The sequence below is a fragment of the Melanotaenia boesemani genome, chromosome 4 (assembly GCF_017639745.1).
Source record: "Melanotaenia boesemani isolate fMelBoe1 chromosome 4, fMelBoe1.pri, whole genome shotgun sequence".
Lineage (NCBI taxonomy): Eukaryota > Metazoa > Chordata > Actinopteri > Atheriniformes > Melanotaeniidae > Melanotaenia > Melanotaenia boesemani.
In genome coordinates this window covers 30,694,737-30,716,210 of record NC_055685.1, presented here as the reverse complement: position 1 = coordinate 30,716,210, position 21,474 = coordinate 30,694,737, and the positions used below count along the sequence as shown (strand labels likewise).

Sequence of the window (21,474 nt, the reverse complement as noted above, 5' to 3'; positions counted from 1 at the left end):
ATAAAGTCCTTCAGTAGTTTGATGGAGGTGCTGCCCGTGTTACTCATATTTCATTCAACTTCTCTTCTGAAGTCAGTGAAGAGTTACGATCAATCAGCTCCAATTGTGAACAATGGCGATCATAAAGACATAAGCTAACAGAGAGAAAAAAAAAGAAAACCTCTCTGTTCCCACAAATATGCTGTCAGATTCAAGGACATGGATTAAAATGTGGTGCTAGATTTAAAGCACATGACTGTGTGAGATCTGTCCCACATAATTACCATGACTGAGAATTAACAAATAGACAACTGTCCCACAAAGGCCGGCATTTCATTTATTGTGTTCAATTATGTACATTAAACTTCTTGAAGCACCAGATCTCCATGTGCCCATTCTTCATCATCAGCATGTCAGTCAAGTCCCTCTTTCTATTTTCTCATCATGGAGGCCAAGGCTCCCGTAGCCGTTCATCTGAGCCATTTTCAGTTGGGTGTTGGGAGTTAATTCTTCATTGAGGATGTTGTTCCTGGTGGCAAACATCTGGCTGATCTCCAGGAAGGTTTTGTTCTTGGTCTCAGGAATGATAAATATGGCGTAGATTGCCACTCCTAAGCAGATTGCACAGAAAATCAGGTAACAGTAAGGACCCGTGGCTTCCTGGAGGGAATTAGAAAAAAAACAAAACTTTCTTACTGCAAAGATTTAGCCAAACATTACCTTTTTTTTTATAATTTGTTTATTTATTTTTAATAGAAGCATGCGACAGTGAAGTTTTTAAAACTAATTAAAGCACATTACTGTAAAGCTAATTAAAAATGTTTATGTTGTGCTCACTCAATGCTGTTACACTGGCACAAGATGCAGTTTGTACAGACATTACATTTAATTAGTTTTATGTATTCACTTTACTTATTTTATTCACTTTTTTGAAGGTTTGTAACAAATATTTTAAATATGTTGTTTCTTTCCAAACATTTGTGTCTTTTGTGGATCCATGTCTTGGTATATTTGATGATTTTGTATTGTTATAATTCATTTTCTAACTTAGTGCTTAATGTGCATAGTGGGAGGTTCTGAAGAGGGTTGTGGTGAGGTGGATCAGTTGGCAAAACACTGAATACATAATATATGAGGCAATTAACAAATAAAAGAGTGGAAGAAGCAAAATGATCAGCTGTAAACCAATTTGTGCACATCTCGACCGCACACTGTGATCATTAGACCTTCTGAATAAATAATAGTTTGCTTATGGTGAAGTTTAGTTTAGGTTAGTTTTAACAGCTGCATGCTCCGTAGAACTTTTTTCTTTCGCCCTGACAGACAAGACAGTCCCACTCTTTGTGTCCCCAGACATCCTGATTAAAAACTGGGTAAAAATATAAATAATTTAAAGAAGAAAAATTTAAAAGGTTGCAATGATTAAACAAGATTCAGTATTGTAGACACATTTCCTGCCCTCTGTTATAATGTTGCACAGAAACCTGTTGATATCAACAGAAACTGTGTGTGAGCAGTTGCTGTAGCTCAGTCTGGGGCAGTTACTGCAATATACTATAACTGTGGACTGTGTTGGCATCATGGACTGTTTGAAAATACTTAAACACTGAAAACTGTTTTTACTGAAAACAGTATATGTATCTAGAATGATACGGTGGGAGATGTAGCGTCACAATTATGAGATCTTGACACCATTCCTATCAACAAATGATTTGAGGTCTAATGTCTGTTTAAAGACAGGTTATAAAGTATAACTATGACTTTTTCCATGTTAGGCATAGTAAACCCAACATCGCCACCATGCTTCTGATACTGAACGGAGTGATGAAACACAACCGACACAGAAAAACCAGAGAAAATGTCTGCTAACCACAGTGTTGCTCCCTGGTTGCTGGTTTCTGTAATGTCTGTAACCACGAAGACCGTCTGTGAGACTACAGACTGGTTGAACCATCCATCCATCCATCCATCCATCCATCCATCCATCCATCCATCCATCCATGCATCCGTCCATCCATCCATCCATCCATCCATCCATCCATCCTTCCATCCTTCCATCCATCGATTTGCTTCCACATGTTTACATGTTGTTTGTAAACCCACATATCCACATATTTAACCCCTTATCTCCTAAATTTATTTACATAAAACTAATTAAATACAGTAAAAAATAAGGAAAAAATAACAAAAACAAAAATAATGTAATAAAATAAAACGCTATTAAATATTAAATTAATCAATAACAATGAATTAATAATAAATGAATAATATAAAAATACATAAAAAATAGCAACTAAAATAAATAATAGATCAAATTAATTAATGTGATAAAACAGAAACCAAATTAAAAATGGGCCACAAGTAGTTTGTAGCAAATAGTGACAATTGTGACAACAGGCATTAAGGGGTTAACCTTGGATATGTTCAACACTGAGTTTCACCCATTAATACATATATTAATAGAGTTCTTTTTGCTCTGTAAGACATGCCTGTATATCTGAGGCCATGTGGGGTTCACGGTGCTGTCAGAGACACTTAAACAAGAGGAGAGGCTGCGATTCAAACCGGAGTGAAACTCTAACACAAGCGCTAACACCACACCCACAGGTCCCCGAACTCTCACCTGTTGGGTTTTGGTATCCTGTCATGAAGTCTTGAGTTCAGCCTTCTGGCTCTCACCTTACTGATCTTTTTAAAAGTGGATGTGCGTAGCGAGCAGTGGTTCTGTATGAAAACTACTGTGGACAGCAAGGTAGTGATTTTAACTGGAATATATTGGTGTTTAGGGAGTCACCGCTATTCAAACAAAGCCACCAATCCCAATCATAACTGTATGACTGAAGTGAAGCTATAGCCAATCCAGGATCAAGAGCAGCAACTGAATGAAGTTTCAGCTATGAAGTATTTTGGTTCACCTCTGAGATCTTCGACTTATCTGACTCCTGTACTGGTCACGTCAGAGCAAATAGTTCACATTCACACAAAGATCACACCTGCAGTATGCTCAGCTTTCAGATCCATTTACCCAGAACTGTTAGTGGGACACGAGTTTGCTCTCACCTCTAGGAAGGGAAATACAAAGCCAATAGTAAAGTTGGACAACCAGTTGAGGCAACCTGCCACTGTGTAGGCAGATGGACGATGCGACTGCTTAAAGAGCTCTGCAGTGATCAGGAAAGGCACACCAGCTGAAAAGAAAAGAGAAAACTATATGTGGAATATGTTAATGAGCACATTTAACAACAACTTCTCCAAATTAAGCAATTTTAATCTATCGGTTTGATCTGGCCAAGCATCCAGTCACAGTACAAATCAAACTTAAGTAGCCGGTGCTGTTGTGAAATTAACATCAGCAGCTTTATTCGTCATAGTTGATCAATATTCCCACTCAGGGTCATTCCCTGACCCTCATCAAACTGAACAGAGGATGATATAAGTAAAGCCAAAGTGCTATTAAGTTACACCTCCTCTGACATGTGTTTCATTATGAGTTTGTTATTACAGAGTAAACACAGACTGACAAGAGAGGAAGATGTCAGGTTGGAAAGAGAGCAGCTTACCCTGCACTTGTGCTATTCATTAGTTTTGATATGCAGGATTTATTAGAAGTGGCTTGGCTTTAAACATTCTTCATTGTTAAAAGTGAAGGATGTGAAGGGGAAATATGCATTAGAGAAAGCTCTAATGACCAGCTTTCAGAAGGATGCCCTAATTATCTGTGCTTGCCAACAGCAAAGGTTTAATATTGTCAAACCAATAACTGGGCCATAATTCGTCAACATGTGCTCTATGTATGGGAGGGCGTCATAGAGAAAGCAAGGTTTCATCTGAAGGAAACTGTATTCATTACTGCAAGCTTATGAACAATGAGCCATTAAAAGTCTAATTGCTGCAACAGAAATCCTTGTCCGTGTGCTGTGGTATGGATTTTGCCGTCTTGACGGATGGTGTTATGTAAACCATATTCATCCTAATTCATCATCCTCGCAAGTCCGCTCGACATGGCTTCCATGCTGTAAACTAATGCATCTTAATTCTCTTCACTCATCTCATCCAGTGCACAAATGGCTATGGGAATGGATGTACTGTAGCAGCTACGATTTCCTAATTTACAAGACTGATGAAAAACAAGCTTTCTGCACGTTCTTATGAGGAGTGATCAGGGAAGGATGCTGCATTTCAAATTTGTGCCTGTTATTGTGCAAATTTCCAGCAGGGAGCAGTGTGACCTCATACACTGGTGGGCTGAAAGGGTTCAGTTTAAGTAAGTCAATTTTATCTATATAGCACCTTTCAAGATAAAAATCACAAAGTGCTTCATAATTAAATGAAAGAAACGTGAAAAACCATAACATCTAAAAATAAGCAAGTTTGAAAAGATGGTTTTCAGCTGCATTTTTAAAAGAGATCACAGAGTCCACAGATCTTAGAAAGAAGGAGTTTCAGAGGGTGGGAGCCACTATTGCAAAGACTCACCTAGTTTTCAACTGTGTGTGCTACAATACCAGCAGACCCTGATCACATGAGCCATGTCTATGTAAAGCTCTTTAAGTTAAAGTAGCACTATGTAACCTTCTGACCATAAAAATATGTGGTCCTGACTCAGTTTAGTGGAACACTGACATGTGGACATTCCTGGAGCCATTGCTGCCCTGCAGTATCCCAAGGCTGAGAAAGTGTAGTTTTTCCCAGACCAGAACGTCACATTACACCTGAGCTTTGCTTTACGGGCATATCACACGCCAGCAACCGGATATCAACACACTGGCTGTTTTGAATGTGCACCGTGGCTGATTCATTAAAGAAACACAAGAGGACATTATTGGACAAAGTGAGGAAAAGAAAGAGAGAAAGGAAATAGGAATAAATAAGACAAGAGTCAATATCAGAGAGACTTTTCTGGCTAGAGAGAGCTGAAAGTAGGTAGGATGCAAGATGGAAACCAAATTAGATGTTTTTTGGGGGGTGCTTCACTGAGAAAATCTGCCAAAGTTCAGAAATGCTTGTTTAAAACCCAAATCTTGAAATGTGGAGGAAGAGCCAGTGCATCTGGGTTAGCAGCGGGGTGACATGAGAATACTTTTAAGACTTTGTTTGGAGCCTCACAGCAGCGTTCTGTGCAATCTGAAGACATCCCAGTGATGTCTTTACTCAGACAAGTGAACGGAATAAAGGGATGTATTTTTATCTAATGGCAATGAGACCCAGCTTGGCAATATTTTTTTAAATGATAAAAACAAGAGCAAGCCAGTCATTAAAGATGAGAATCCAAAGTTAAAGCTGAGACAAGCGTTACCTCAGGATTCCCGACTAAGGGTTTAAACAAATGAGGCAGACGGACTGAGAGTCTTCACTATCTTAGGTAAAGATGAACTGTCTGGCATCCTGTGGAGGATGGTATCCCAGGTGTGTGAAAGCGAGTGGATAAGGGACGAATATGGATGAAGGTTCTTACTCCTTGTTACACACCTAGAACAAGGAGTCAGAACTGGTATGCCATCCTTTACAGGATGCCAGGCAGCAGTAGTTGTAACTGTCCTCCGCTCTCTGGCAAACCCAAGAAAGAACAGCCTGTAAGACACTTCACAGCAACATCATGTGACCCCTCTGAGGAAGGCTACAGGAAGTAGCCGTAACATGTCAAGTTAAACATAGACTTATTTTCTTAACTGTTTTACCAAAAACAAGTTTTGTATGATAACTGAACCAGAATGTAGTATAAACATTTTAGAATATTCTAGGAGGGGTTGTTTCAGTGGAATGAGCCCTTTTCTAAAACAGCTGAAGCTTTTACCTGGACCTATGCAGAAGCCAGCGATAATCCCGACAACGCAGCCAACACTGATGTAGCGCATGAAGGAAAACTGATCCTGTAAAATATGAGTTATGAGCAGTAAGCCCTGATACACAATTTGCAGTTTTAATGACTATTCTTTTAACTATACTCAACTGTTCTTATTACATGTGGTTTAATGGAAGCTTGATTTGTGCATGAGGTGCTCCTGAAAGTTACTTCTTAATCATACATAACAATTCTTGCTTGTATCATTATTTACAGCTGAAAACAAGAGTGCAGTACAAGTAAAAAATGGGAGGTCATTATTATCATTACTGGTAAGTCTGTGAATGTCTATCATTTTATTATTGTCTTCACTTGAGTTTTTAGGAGCCTGATCATACATTTTACACTTTTTTTTAGATTATAAAACAGCTGCAAATTAACATAACGTAACTGAAGATGTACCTGGTGGAGGACAGACACTGTGATCCCTGCACAGCAGAGTCCCATGAAGAGGAAGCCGCCTATTATCAGAGGTCTTCTGCCCACACGCTCAATAGTGAAACACTGAATGATGAAGAAGGAAAAGTGTGATTAGCAACAGACAACATCAAAAGACCTCATTCTGTCTTTTATCTATTTGGTCCATAAAAGGGGTAATTTGTCTTTATATGTGTCATTCAGGAGAAATTTCACGATTAGCTTCTTGGCTAGATCTCACATATTTGATCACTTTGATGAAAATGGGGATTATAAATAAAAACATGAAAACGTTATAAATACTAATGAAGTCATTAAAAGTAGAATAGATTATTTTTTATGTGTTTATAAACATAGAAAAAGATGTAAAAAATGACCACATACAGTAACCTACCACAGCATTTATAGCCTCTTCTATAAATGTGTTTAAAACTTTTCCACTGCTGATAGAAATGAGCCTGTTGGCTAACTTGGGCACATTTACATTTAAACTTGTGTGACTGTTGATTAAAGTATATTTATAAGAAAAGCAAAAAAATCAGTATTAAACAGTAATATGTGATAAAAACTTAATCAGAACTGTATCTTTATCAATTAAAAAATACCCAAACCATCTTAAAAGTTTAGTTTTCTCAGTCATGATCTATAATGCCGGTGCTCTCCTCAATGTCTTAAAAAAAGTGTCTGTCTTTTTAGATTACAATTAGATATTCACTATCCATCTATCTATTTTCTATTCCCACGTATTCTGACTCATGGTCATAGGCTGGCTGGAGATTATCCCAGCAGATATCAAGTGAGAGGCAGGTACACCCTGGACAGGTCACCAGTCCATGCCAGGACTCACTCAATGTACAGTGATCTTTAGAGTTCCAGAAGCTACATAATTAATTAATCTGCCATTTTTACACTTTAGCCAACCATCTATTTAGTCTGTAAAAAGTAAAACTTTTTAAGTGAGGCAACTAAGGGATTATATATCTTTTCATTGTGCACACAAAGGTATTAGTTGCATTATATAAAAAAAGAAGAAGAATTCTGAAAACTATGTGCTCGCCTGCTTTGCCAGTGCTACTAAAAAACAATTAAATAAGACACCTTACAATAAAATATAGCAATTAATTCCATAGTAATGTGTGAAAAGAAAATGTCTGCTCACCCCCAGCATCCCTGCGATGACCTCAATGGCACCAGTTCCCACTGTTGTGTACTGAATATGAGGTTCTGGGATTCCTGCGTTCTTAAATATTTCATTTGTGTAGAACCAGATCTGAAATTAACATTGAGATTACATTTATTATTATTATTATTAATATTAGTAGTAGTAGTAGTATGTAGATGTATTCCAGAAAAGAAAACACACAGGATGTCATGTTCTCCATTGGAGCCCAAAAAGGCTACCCTGCTTATTTAGTGTTTCCACACAATTCATCATAGTAATCATTGTCACCAGGCTGACCATCACTCATGCGTTTGAGATACAACATTTCATCAGTATGGACTGCTGACAAGTGCTCCCCTTGAAATTAATTTGTGTATTCTCATTAATCACACTTTGCTGATGCAACATCCATCATTGATGAGGTGCGGACAGAAGCGTGATGGGTGTAGTTCAGAGCTGTCGCCTTGATTTAGTAACCAAACATGTTGCATTTCATCAACATAAAGGTATGCAAACATGTGCCTGAATCAAAGCAGAGACTCCTCATTAACACTTGTTTTGTTCTTATATTGGATCTCTAAATATATTTTACATTGGAAAAAACATTCTGTACTACTGGACTAAAAATTCTTTATAATTTGATCTTCTAAAAAACATGAATGATGAATTAGAAGCAAGGGCATGTTTCTAACATTTTCTATCACACACGCTGCAGCAACAGTGCCGCTCAAACAGCTCTCAGGTACAACAACCTTCCCTGGAGAACCAGGGTACTCTGAGAGAAGTGTTTCTGTTGCAGTGGTAACATTTTGTGTCATAACATCAAAAGTATATTTATTTTTCACCACATGAGATTTTAGATGTGGGACACAGCATCATTTAAAATAGTGAATTTTGAGTGTTAAACTTAAACTTAGTGCATGAAACTGGAGCCCAGCATTGATAGAACTGATAGGCTCAGAGGTGAATGATTCTGATGCTTTGGGAAAACTTGGAACTTGACATTTGCTATGCCCTTTCTTGTCCTCCCCCATATTGCATCATTTGGGGGCTAAAACATTTTTCTACATTCTTCTACATTTCTAGCTCTCCACTGGATTTCCCCCATGTTGGGCCTTTCATGGGACTGATACACGCAGACTGTGCAGAACTGTGCAACAACTTAGAAAGTTGCCAGTGATGTAGTACAGCATTTCTAATTTACACAATCCTGGAAAAAAGGTTCTATCTAGATTTAACTCTGCATATAGATATAAACCACCCACTGGATCTTTACAGTATGGACAGCAAGTTATTTAACCCTAACTGAAGCAGTGAGCAGCTTCTCATTTCTTAAACCACCATGTGGGAAGGCGGGTCTGTTTAAAAAGGGTCTAATCATTGGTATACATCAAGCAAAGAAAATATCTACAAAGAAGAAACTACTAAAAGAACTCAGAACTATTCAACACATTATTAGAAGGTTGGAAGGATAGTGGGAACCTTCCAGTTTTAATAATGTGTTGAATGAATGATCGTGATCTTAGACTAAACAGCTGTGTAGCAATAAGAAAACCACTAATCAATGAAGCTAATCAGAAAAAAGGCTTCAGTTTGCTAGGGAGCATAAAGATTGGACTCTGGAGCAAAGGAAGAAGGTCATGTGGTCTGATGAGTCCAGATTTACCCTGATCCAGAGTGATGGGTGAATCAGAGAGATGCAGGTGAACTGATGCAGCCATCATGCCTAATGTCTACTGTACAAGCCTGTGCAGGCAGCCTATGATCTGGGGTTGCTGTAGTTTGTCAGTTCTAGGTTCAGCAATGTCTATGTGTCCAAAGAGTGAAGTCAGCTGACCACCTGAATATACTGAATAACCAGGTTATTCCATCATTGGATTTTTTTTTTCCCAATTTAAATTTGCCATCATGTCAGTATTTTAAAAAGCTGAACTTCACTGCTTTATATGTATTCAAATTAAGCTGTTCTAGCACACTCTGCCCTGTTGTACATTTTGTAGCTGTGTTCTGTTCTCTTCATAGGCATTTGTCCTGCAGCTGTTAACAACCTAACTGAGACTGAGACCCCAAGAAAAATTATAATTTACAGATTAGTCAGTATAACAGTTCTGTCACAAAAGCACCCCAAACATCTTTCTCTACATTGTAGTCCACAAAAAAATGGAAAATATTCCACAAAATGAGATTGCATTGGATATTGGTAAACAAGACAAATGAAGATGGCTTTTATGGCATTAATGAGAAGATAAGGCAGGTAACATTTTGGAGACATTATGATTGGCTCAAATCCACACATATGTAATATAGAGATAGTCTGAAGCCTTCCAGTGTTCCTGTCTGGAACAGCTAGGACCAAGAAACTCAGCAGGGTGTATTTCAGCTGGGAAATGATGCAAGAATATGAGCCAATGCACCTAGAGCTTCCATCCAGGTAAAGCAATGAGTACATAGATGTGCCTGACTTTATGTTCAAATAGGTGGGCCTTGTTAGCTGAGGTCAAGCTAAGAAAACCGAGCAGGAGATAATGAAGCATGGTCATGTTGCCCTCAGCTTAGTCATTTAGTGGGTGTATTGTATGTGAGTCTGTGATGTGTGGTCAGATAGGGGGGAGCACAGCATGGAGCTGCAGCAATATGAGGTCTCACTATTCTATTAAGTGCACAGTTGTTGCACATTCAAAATGGAAAAGCCAACAGACCCACAACACCATTCCCTCTTACCGCATCAATGCCAGACAGCTGCATGCCAATGTTGACCACTATGATAGTGATGACCTGCCAGCGGACACAGCGGTCCTTGAGTAAACGTCGGACTGAAAGAGTCTGAATGGAGGACAGAGAGCGCTGCTCCTCCTGCATCTCCTCAACCTCAGCCTGGATGTTTCCTTTTTTACGGAAACACTTAAGGGCTAGAGAACAGAGAGAAACATTTTTCCTGATTCCCTTTAAAGACGCTCAGTGAGTAAAAGTTTCAGGCAAACAGAATTAAAATCTCAGAGGAGAAACAATCAAGAATAAAGTGTTTAACCTGCTATCGTTGCATGTACATTTCCCTTCTCTATCAGCAGATACCGTGGACTCTCTGGAAACCATGGCAACAACATCAGCTGGACCATTGTGGGAAAGATAATAAGGGACAAGAGCAGAGGCCAATACTCTTCCTGTGTAAAAAACACACAAACAAAGACTTACTTAAACCATCTACGAACATGAAAATTATTTTTTAAGACATAGAAGGAAAAAGTTTTTTTGTTTTGGTTCATATCTTATGAACTTATCTGTTCCATGTTTGCCTATATTACATGTGAGCAGATGGAAAGAGCCTCTTCTAATGAACATAAGAGACAGGGAGAAAAACTTCAACAGAAGAAACAAAGAGTAATTTGAGGCCAGGAGGACAAGTCATGTGAATGTTATCTACCTATAAAACAGCCTTTTTGCATACATTATAAAGCAACTTCATCAGGTTTGGAAGTAATATGTGAAAGTAAGATCACGTCCCTTCTTCTGCTGCTAAGAGGGAATCTTGTTGCTTAGTGTTATGACTTTGTTTTTTAGCTTAATTAGATTTATTTAAGGTCCAATGGGCTACCACCAAATTTAGAGTAAAATGTTTATTTTGTAGTGAAATTAGGTGTGAAAAAAGAAAATCCTGAATTCCTATTACCTGAGGACATAAATCCAAACTTCAGTATTTTAGTTATTACTTTCAAGATTCAAGAAGGATGATTAAACTCGGCCAGCAGTCTGAATATTGGGTAGTGAGTACCTTTCCCAGCAGTTCGGAAAGCCCCAGGACCTGAGCAATGAAGACTCCCAGACAAATATGGATGCTGGGAACAAGGCCCAAGAAGCCTCGCAGGTTCTTGGGGGCGATCTCACCGAGGTACATGGGCACCACACTGAGAGAAATCCCTGATGAAAACAAAGAGTAAAGTTAGTGCAAACTAACTGTGTAGAAGACTCCTTTATTTCATTTAATTAAAATAAGACCTAAAGTCTATTTTTGGCATAAGTTTTTACAAGGCTCCTTCCACATACTTTTTGTAGTAAGGTTATAAAGAACAACTTAAAATGTTTTACATACAAAATGGAGCTAAAACTTCGAACATGACAGACAGGAAATCTAAAGACAGGAAAACAAAGAAAATCTGCTGATTTCTATTAAAAACTGCACAACTATTTATACTGAGCCACTTTTTATGTTTCAGTCATTCTAATATCTTTTAAGATTTCATTTTGTCATCAATATTTAGAGCATCAGAGCATATAGTCCCACTAAGAGCAGTGGGGTCAATTACACGACGAGCTTCCAATGGGAATGTTAAAGAGCCTTGGAGAAAAACAGCCCTTGAAAAATCAGCTTTCTCTGTCAAGTTTCTGAAGTGTGGAACTCCTTATCACACAAATTGAAACGGGACCCAGATTTAGGGGCTTTTAAAAAAGAACTAAAGAAGGTTTTAAAGAGGGATCAAGTTTGTATGCATATTTAAACTAAATGTATTGTTTTTGTGCATTGTACATGTCATGTATTTGTATTGTAAAAGCCCAACTTGGGACGGACATTGCAAACTAGCCTTGGCCATAAATGTTATGGTGTGATACATGTTTATTGTATACACTTGTCCTTATCAAGTAAAAGAATAAATAATATAAAAATAAAAAATACAATACAATTCTCCACAATTAGTCTGACCTGGGGTTATGGGCGGGCCCCAGTGAGTAAGGCCCACCCAGACCCTCCTATCCAGACCCTCCCATCTAGGAACCAGCCTTTTATTTTAATTTGTATACTTTTGAATATAATTTTAAATTATTTGACAGCTATTTTATAGTGGTACAAAATACTCACAATCAGAATCCATTCCTGTTTATGCTCTTTCAGTCCTGAGGAAACGTATCTCTGGAGATATTTAAAAGTTGTGTCTGTATATTAAATCTATGTGCATATCTAATGATAAAATGTCACAATAACTGGAAGGCCTTTTGACACTAGACATAAGAAAATGGATCAATAATAACAAGAAGAAAGGAACATGTGTCAGGTGTCACGTTGCAAGAACAAACCACGTCAGTAGTTTGGATGTTTTCAGCAATGTGACGAGACCTAGCAAGATAGTGACCATAGCAACCACAGGTGTGTGTCCCTCCTTGTCCTCTGACTCTGGAGGCGTCATCTGCAGCTGGATTAAACTCAGACAGAATCATCCTTATCATTTGTAATAAGTCGCAATTACATTTTTACTGAAAGATGTTGCTGCAGATGATTCCTTGATGTTTTACAGAGTTTAAATAAGTTGCAAAATATTAAACAGGATGAGTTTGGTTGAGCTTTATAATGAGTTTTATAGCGTACCTGTACAGGTTAGTTACTATGTGTTCCTCCATGGTTCCTCTTTGACTGGATGTAGAAGTTTGTTGAATAATGAAAGCACCTGTGCCGAGTAGTTCTTTGTGAAATATGATCCATGCTGCTGAACGTACGTATCTCTCGTAATATTGCTGTTTCGGTTCTTTAATTAACTGAGCTCGGTCTGTCATTTAATTATAAAGTTTGATTATTGGTTGAGATTACTAGATTAACTTTATTATTCATTAATTTTCTATTATAAGTCAGTCACAGCTGATAACAGCTGGATTCAATTCTAGTGTTGCAAAAGTTTTTTTTAAATATTAGAAAAAAATACTTTAATGGCATTTAGTCACATGATAAATGCCTCATGTTTATCATTAGACATGTTTTTAATGTTCTATTCTGAATAAAATATTGCTTTATGAAATTTCAAATCATTACATTTTGTTTTTGCATTGTCCAGTATCTTACCCTCTTTTTTTACTTGGAGTTTGTAATTATGACTATGAGGCAGTAATAAAGTAGATATGAAGTGTCTGCCAGGATTACCTGAGTGTACTCCTGTAATAAAGCGTCCAGCAATGACCATCGCAGGATTCCTGCACCATCTGCTGAAACCCATTAAAGATCCTCCTATGAACACCAGCATGGAGGATCTCACCAGCGTCCCTTTCCTGTTTGGACACAGTGACTCCTATTAATCCAGCTGTCTCAAACACTGTTCAGAATGTCTGCTTACAAATCGTGTAACGTGTTTCATGCTTACAAATCACCCAAACACACTAACCTTCCATATTTGGTAACAAGTCTGCCCACCAGTAGTGCCCCAGTCATCCCACCGATGGCAAAGATGGACACAGTGAGGGAGTATAAGACGGTGAGAAGATGCTCATCAGGAGTCTGGTCATGACGTTCCAGTAACGTCTCATTGTAGAAGGCTTTGATATACTGATAGGAAACACAAATTATAATTCTAAAAATGTCTTACCAGGTACAAGACAACCTGAAAGTTCAGGTTGTCTTGTCTTCCGGTTGTTGTGTTAAGAGTATATTACCTTATTTTTAGACAAACTTCCAAGAAAATAATTGATGGTAAATGGTTTGTACTTATATAGCGCTTTTACCCAAAGTGCTGTACATATACGTCATTCACCCATTCACACACACAATTACAATATACTGAACGTGCATGAACACCTAACAGTGGCAGTAAAAGTTGATATCTTCCTCCCATAATTTATGACTTATGATGCAGTGCTTATTCCTGCAGTGTGACTGAAGTTGAATGCAATGCCCTACTGCATGACCTACATTTCATCCAAGTTTATCATTATGAAAGAAGCTTCTTATTTTAACTTTCCTAGTGAAGTATTAATTTCAACATTGTTTTCTCTCAAGTTGAGAAAACATAAACAAGATGATCTTTTTGTATGACTATTCAGTAGAATTCTGAATGACAGAATTGGGATTTTTATTTCTGAGGCACAAAGACTATGTGTACAAAAATATATCTTTTGAAAGATTTATGAGAGCATGCTTCATGTCTGGATGACCTGGTCTGTTATAAGGGCAGTATACGTCTTAAAACCACAATTCCTGTAAAATTAGCCACACTTTAATCTGTTCTAAAAGGCCAGCCTTGGTAAGTGGACCAGGAAACATCAACAAACCAATGGAAATAGTGTTTTAACCCACAATAAAATTTTCCAGCTTGACCTTGAAATCTGTGTATGACTCTTATTTTATCCTAGTGTAGGTATACAGTGCAGTCCGTATGCATTAAAATGAATGTATGGCCATTTATGCAGCAGATAAAAAATTACTAAAAAGGCATTAGTGAAGAAAAACCTGCTATTCTTGCTTTGCAGCTGGAGCCAAACACATAACTTACTTGCTAGACAAATATTTGAAGATTTCCAGATCCAACAGGCTCACATGTGACTGAGTAAACTATAATAGGTTCACACGGCAAACAGGGATGAAAATTCAGATGTGATCATGTGAGTCATTGCATTATAGCATCAGGCTACTTCTTAGTTTGTGTTTTGAGTTCCTGTGAGATGTAATGTCATTACTACAGTAGCTACATGATAAGGCTGTGGAACTAAAGTGCAGAAAATGCTAGGACACTAAAAAAAAAATTCCAGTAAATTCCACTTTTCTATGCTGCTTACTAGTCCATCCTTTACCAAAACGAGGTCAGAGTCTTTTAACCAAAGTTCATGATGTAGAAAAATTCCAGAGACTAAAAAAATCAATCTACTATTGTTTCCCAGAGACTAAATAATTCCCTCTTTCATGGCTGCTGATGATGCTATTGGTAACTTTAGCACCCTGCTAACCGAAGCTAATGCCAAAACTGTCTTTTCTGAACTCACCAACTCACTATTCTGCTGCAATAAAAATGTAATTAGGTGCTCAGAGAACACATACAGGAACAGTCTTACAATGAGGACTAAAGTCACTACAGTCAAATGTTTGACCTCACCATATTAGCAGTAATTTGAAACATGTGCAGCGTGGAGCACTTGCTTCAGTGTGGACTAGGAAATACCACGATTTTCAAAGCCAGCAGCTACTGTACATACATAGACATACCATCATGGAAGATTGAAAGGTCAAGTAAACAGCTATGTGAAAATATCAAAATAAAGTTGTTCAGGATCCTGCAGGACAACCATCCCTTCTTTGAAATGGGATTGTAGTGATTTGTGGTGTATCTTGTTTTTATGGAGCCTTTTGAAAACGGGGGGCTATCCATTAAATCCATTTCAAATTTCAAATTGGATGAGGTATCCATACGTTGCTTTAGAAACAAACTGTATACTAAACTTAAGAGAACTTGATTTGAATTGTTTTGACAACTTCAGCCAACTTTAAAGGAACAGTATATTAAAAAAAATACTGATATCTAGTGGTACAGATGAACATAAATGACTTACAGTGCTAGCTGTGAATGGACGGTGGCTGTTAGTGGCTAAAACTCTTCCAGACATAAACATGTTTTCTTGTGCAAGTGGATCTGGTGGCCTCAGGTGCAGGAACGACTGCACTACAGGTAACTACTTCAGGTTTATGTATTTGTGTCCTGTCTTTTTCTCTGTGCTTTTTAAGGTGTTACTTATCCCAGACAGTGCTCTAGCACCTTTCTAACAAATCTGGTACTGCAGTTTTAAAGTTTAGAGAGTTCTTACTTCACACAAAAAGTAGTTTGTCCATTCAGAGACACCATAATGAAAATCGTGGCACAAATATGGCAGGTGATATATATGTGGACCCCCCAGCAAGTAGATATAAAATACTTATTCTAAGAGAATAAAAACATTTCTATAAAGAGATTGGATACTGATAGAAACTGTTTTTAATGATATATAACATTTTTCTGCCACTGACTTTGATTTTGTCACCCGCTGCACCTTTAATCTATTGAACATCATGTAATTTAAAAGAGTACAGGCTTAAATTGATCATTTAACCTTAAATTTCTTTATTTACAAGCGTTTACAGTCAACATGCCAGACTGGAGAAGCAGACAGGAGAACCTACTTGAAATCTCAACATGAAGTCAGTGACTACATATTTTACTCACAATGAGTTAAAAACAAACATCATGGTCTTGATATGCAAGTATGCAAGACGGATCCTGAATTAGCTGTCGCTAGGGGAAACATAATCAGAAAACCTGCCAAAGTTCAGTAGCTCTGCTTTAAAGCGGATTTAAATAGGTTTTTTTTAGGTTTTTAAGCACAGACTTTAAAAATTGTGTTTCTTGTTTTTTAAGACAAAATCTAATCTAAAAGTACACCATCCCATCATCTTGCCCTCCTAAGAAGATGATAAAATACAAAATTCATTATTTCTTTTTTCTGCTTTATTTCACCTAACGAGGGCAGAAGGGAATCATGACGAGTACACTGTTTCACAGAGGTGTACAGCCGGGGGCCAACTCTTGTAAAAATCTAAATCAGGACAGTTTAATATAACATCATAGTGGACAAAAGAATGGGAAATTTTACCGAGATAGGGATTTACAGGTGAGAGGCAGAACAGCTAATATTCATGTAAAAGTTGCTGATAATTTCTTAGTTTTAAGATTCGGGGAAACCGGAATGGTAAATGGACTTGTACAGCGCTTTTCCAGTCAGTTTGACCACTCAAAGCGCTTTACACTACTTATCATATTCACCCATTCACCCACACACATTCACACCCCGATAGGCACATCGGGAGGCAACGTGGGGTTAAGTGTCTTGCCCAAGGACACTTCGGCATGTAGTCAGTGGAAGCCTGGAATCGATCCGCCTACCTACCGGTTGAAAGACGACTGCTCTTCCTCCTGAGCTACAGCAGCTAGATTATTGTTTTTCTCAGCTTGAGCTAGATTAGATGATAATTTCCATTCTCATGCCAAGATGCCAAATGTGCAGGCCACAGCTTCACCAAGGAGGAAACTACAAACTTGGATTTGTGTGCCATGAAATATTTACATTCCATAATTTCAGAACTGTGTTTCTGAACTTTAGACTGAGGCCAGTAGTTTCCCTGTCATTGAGTCACTAACAAATAAGCAAATCAGGCAAGTGCAACCACATTAGTAATAACACAGATCCAAAGGAGGTAGGCTACCAGGACTCCTAAACTCTCAGAAAGAGAGCACAGAAGCAAATTTGCCATAATAGTTATGTGAAAATCTTTTTTACATTTTTGTGTTATATTCCCTACACCATGCACACCCACAGCAAAAGTATCCACATTAAGTCCAGAGGGATCCGAAGTCATGGCTGCTGCTTCCTAAACACAGCATGCTACACTGATACATGTGGAGCTGAAGCTCACATGCTTCAGCATGGAGCTGCCCATGTCAAAAGAGGAATGGCTCACTGTTAAGTCACTGTGGCGCAACAAATTCAACATGGAAGGAGCAGAGCAGAGTTGGTTATCGATTAAAAACTGAAGAACATCAATGACATGGGGGAAATTGATGCGCAGACCCGCATGACTTCACACACCAGCACATGACAGAAGTACATCTGATCCTTGCAGTTTCTGTTAACACAGACACACACGTGGAGTCTGGGATTCCCAGAGGGATCATGAAAACCACAAACCTCTGCAGGTGAGTTGACGACGGCCAAATTGTATCCATAGAGCATGGAACTGCCAAATGAGGCCAGGAAAGCCACGGCTAGCAATGAACTCGTAAGATGCTGAGGAGAGAAGAAGAAAGTTGCAAGTGAGGTAAACTGGAATCTGTGAACTGTCAAGTCTGTTTTTCCATAGATCCTTTAAATCTGTCAAATAACACTGTAAAAATAAGCAGCTGAATGAATTTTACAGCCAAAATCTAAGCTATAAGGTGTTTTAGTGGAAAAGTCACCAGTAAGTTTTACATTAATTAGTTTGAAGCTTAAACACTAAACAATATGCACATGTGATTACATGCAGTTATTTTGTAAGAGTAATTGTGAGGATGTAGGACCTTTTGACCCTCCAGCTAAAGTGTGTAGGAACCAGTTGGTCAACCAGAGACCCAAAAGTCACATGAGTCACTTTCTGACATTTTAGACAGAGAGCCGGCCTTCTCTATTTTCATTATGAACTGTGTGAAGTATTTTCTTTTGGTAGCCATCCTAAATTCCACACACCAAGCTTAGCTGAGGTCCAAGGTAAGGGTCTGCAGAAATATGATGTGTTTTTGAATGTCTGTGTCTTTGAACGAAGCACAGAAAGAACTGTAACCGCAGTCAAAGCAGACAGAGGGGTAAGCCTGAACAATAACCGCACAGTTTCATGAAGTAACCTAATTTAGCTGGTAATAGCCTGATGGAGGGAGTTAGCGTCATGAAAATAACCCAGAGCAGACAAAGCTGGCCAGTCAGCATCAGTTTAGGATGATTAGACAATCTGTCAGATGTGAGGCTGTTCACATGTTGCATCATTTTAATCAAACCTCTGGATGAATTTTCTTGTGCCAAACTTTTTGGTCAACTTTAAGGTTTTTTTTTATTCATTTTCAATGAGCTGAGAGAAGATGACGGATGATAAAAACACAGATTTTTGTGAAATTAATGTCTTTTCTGTGGTAAGTATTCCAGGCAGCATTGATAATTTTCAGCCCCATAGTTGATTGGGTTAAAAAAAATATATAAGAGGAGGTCCTGAAGATAAATATACAGAAACATGTCACTGAAATGTGGTCAGTGTATAAGATGGCATACTATTAAACAGCTGTCAAATGTAAGAAAAGTTTAGGACTCACCCCGCTGGTCTTTGCAGCATTTTCCATTAACAGTTCTTCCGCCATTTAAGTCATGAATAATTAGTCCTCGTGTGATGCGCTCGTTGGAGATGACAAACAGCTCATCGGCCAAACTTTAGAAAAACTCTTTTCCCCGCATCCTATTTGTACACTCCAGTCACTGCTCCTGAGTAGGCGCATGTGATGGTGGGCGGGATCAACAAACTTATCAAACTCTTCCTCATCCAACCAGCAACTGGGGTGCAACCGAGCTGTGCAAGTTTTAAATTCATTTAATAAATGCTTTTGGATGAGTGGATATCTGAGAAGACAAATTAGTAGTGATGTACGGATTGATACTAAAATATCTATCCATTTTACCTATTTATATTCCAGAATTGATTCTGAATCCAAATCCCATTCTCATATTATTAATTAACATTAGCATGAACACCGTGGAAAGAGACTAAACTATCAGGATAAATAGGAAGTACGTTTTCTTCCGCCTTTCATAGTGATGTGCGAAATAAGGCAGAGCGTAGCATCGCAGCATCTCACGGGTGTTGTGCTCGGTGATCACACGCACCGAAACGCTGTCATGCGTGGAGATATTTCAGCTCCAGAAACAGCAACAAAGACGTTTGATGTGTAGGAAGACAACAGACCTGCTTAAATATCTGAAAATTAACCAAAACTCAGAAGCAGAGGTAGTGAGGTGTTATGAGGAGGAGAGGAGAAGGACAGGTCCTGCTAGCGCTAGACTGACGTCACTCTGGGTTTGTTGACAGATTTATTTATTTATTTATTTATTTATTTATTTATTTATTTATTTATTTATCCTTTATTTAACCAGGATTCCCACTGAAATTAAAAACCTCTTTTGCAAGGCAGTCCAGGCCAAGAGGCAGCAAAAAGTATCAGTTGCAACTAAAGTATTAATTTCAACAATTAACAATTAAAATGAACAATTAAAATACTTGGAAGTTTAGACTACTTGATGAAATAAAAATCAGTCTGAGTGACATAGCTCACTTCTTTTGATGCCACCAGGGCCACTGCTAGGCATTTGGGAACTGCTTTGTAGTGCCCCATCCCAGTGCTGTTGTTTTTATTTATTCTCACTATTATTTTTCACATTATTTCTGCCTTTTTATTTAGGCATTTATTGAAAAACGTCAGCCCTGCACAAAACTACAGTCAACATGCAAATGATATTAAGGATATTAACCCTTTTAGTAATGTCACTGTTGTTGTCGTCTTCACTTGGGTTTAATGTCCCATTAAATCTCATCAAACACAATATTTTTTATTTAATAGCTATTACAAAATCTAATTTTCATTTTATAGATAAATAATAAAATTGGTGATTTTTGCTGTTCACCACTAAAATCAGCCCTATTACAGACCTGTGCATCAAATACTGTTCACAGAATTAAAAGTTCAATTCTAAAATTTGTGAAGACTTTCTTATGAAGAATTGTACAACATGCACTAGTACAGCCAAAATGATGGCCATAGTGATGCCCATAGTGATGCACAAGGTTTAATTTTCTCTTTTCAAAGTAGAGTTTCTTATACAGCAGCTATAAAATGAGAAAGTAAAATCAAATTTTATTTATAGATCCATCCATTTTCTTCTGCTTATCTGGGGTCGGGTCACGGCGGCAGCTGCCTAAACAGGGAAGCCCAAACTTCCCTGTCCCAGGCCACATTTGCCATTTCGTCCGGGGGGATCCCGAGGTGTTCCCAGGCCAGCCGAGAAATGTAGTCCTTCCAGCATGTCCTGGGTTTTCCCACAGGGTCTCCTCCCAGTAGGACATGCCAGGAACACCTCACCAGGGAGGCATCCAGGAGGCATCTACTTTACTCTAGTCTGAGCCTCTGCTGGATCACCAAGCTTCTCACCCTGTCTCTAAGGGAGAGCCCGATGACCCTGTAGAGAAAACTCATTTGGGCCGCTTGTATTCGCGATCTCGTTCTTTTCAGTTACTACCCACAGCTCATGACCATAGGGCGGACAGTTTTTTCTCTGGGTCAGGAATGAGGTCCTGTCCCAAGGGGAGGAGTTTAGGTATCTCGGGGTCTTGTTCATGAGTGAAGGAAGGATGGAGGGGGAGATTGACAGGCGGATATGGTCTCTGCAGTGATGCGGGTTCTGCATTGATCTGAACCAAAGGAGAAGGAGCTGAGCCAGAAGGCAAAGCTCTCAATTAACTGGTTAATCTGTGTTCCTACCCTCACCTATGGGCAACTTGTTTCTTCCTATTAATTAACACTGGATTGTGCTCAGCCATTAAAAATGCTAAAATATATATTTTTTTTTTACTTTTATGTCTTGAGTATAATTTTGATGGATCCTTATAGCCAACTTTGGTGGGCATTCAACATCCCTGAGAAGCAGCTCAAGATAACGAGACCTTGCTTTCATGTGATTTATGCCATAATGAAGCAATATATCTAAACAGTGCTCACAGCAATGGCTC

The 21,474-nt window shown here is 38.3% G+C and overlaps 1 protein-coding gene and 1 long non-coding RNA gene across 2 annotated transcripts; one reads left to right on the top strand and one right to left on the bottom strand.

The window, feature by feature from the left end:
• Positions 1 to 332: 332 nt before the first annotated feature.
• Positions 333 to 19,150, bottom strand: slc2a15b (solute carrier family 2 member 15b). The gene is made up of 12 exons (XM_041984160.1): positions 19,013 to 19,150; positions 17,862 to 17,960; positions 13,541 to 13,701; positions 13,303 to 13,427; positions 11,170 to 11,315; positions 10,429 to 10,561; positions 10,122 to 10,309; positions 7,398 to 7,508; positions 6,224 to 6,325; positions 5,774 to 5,849; positions 3,040 to 3,167; positions 333 to 639 (listed from the first exon to the last, which is right to left on the bottom strand). Exons 1-12 carry the CDS (start codon positions 19,055 to 19,057, stop codon positions 397 to 399), a joined length of 1,557 nt encoding a protein of 518 aa, XP_041840094.1. The 5' UTR covers positions 19,058 to 19,150; the 3' UTR covers positions 333 to 396.
• On the top strand, positions 8,611 to 21,111 carry LOC121639034. The gene is made up of 3 exons (XR_006010120.1): positions 8,611 to 8,621; positions 14,518 to 14,525; positions 21,013 to 21,111. It is a non-coding gene; the product is annotated as an uncharacterized LOC121639034 (long non-coding RNA).
• The last annotated feature ends 363 nt before the right edge of the window (positions 21,112 to 21,474 follow it).

What these genes read in the sequence shown, in the direction of transcription:
- slc2a15b (XM_041984160.1), bottom strand. Translation starts at nt 19,057, where the DNA reads ATGGCGGAAGAACTGTTAATGGAAAATGCTGCAAAGACCAGCGGG. An exon ending in ATGCTGCAAAGACCAGCGGG is followed by an intron (nt 17,961 to 19,012) that starts GTGAGTCCTAAA and finishes TTCTCTCCTCAG; the next exon opens with CATCTTACGAGTTCATTGCT. An exon ending in TGTACATGCAACGATAGCAG is followed by an intron (nt 10,310 to 10,428) that starts GTTAAACACTTT and finishes TCTGTTCTCTAG; the next exon opens with CCCTTAAGTGTTTCCGTAAA.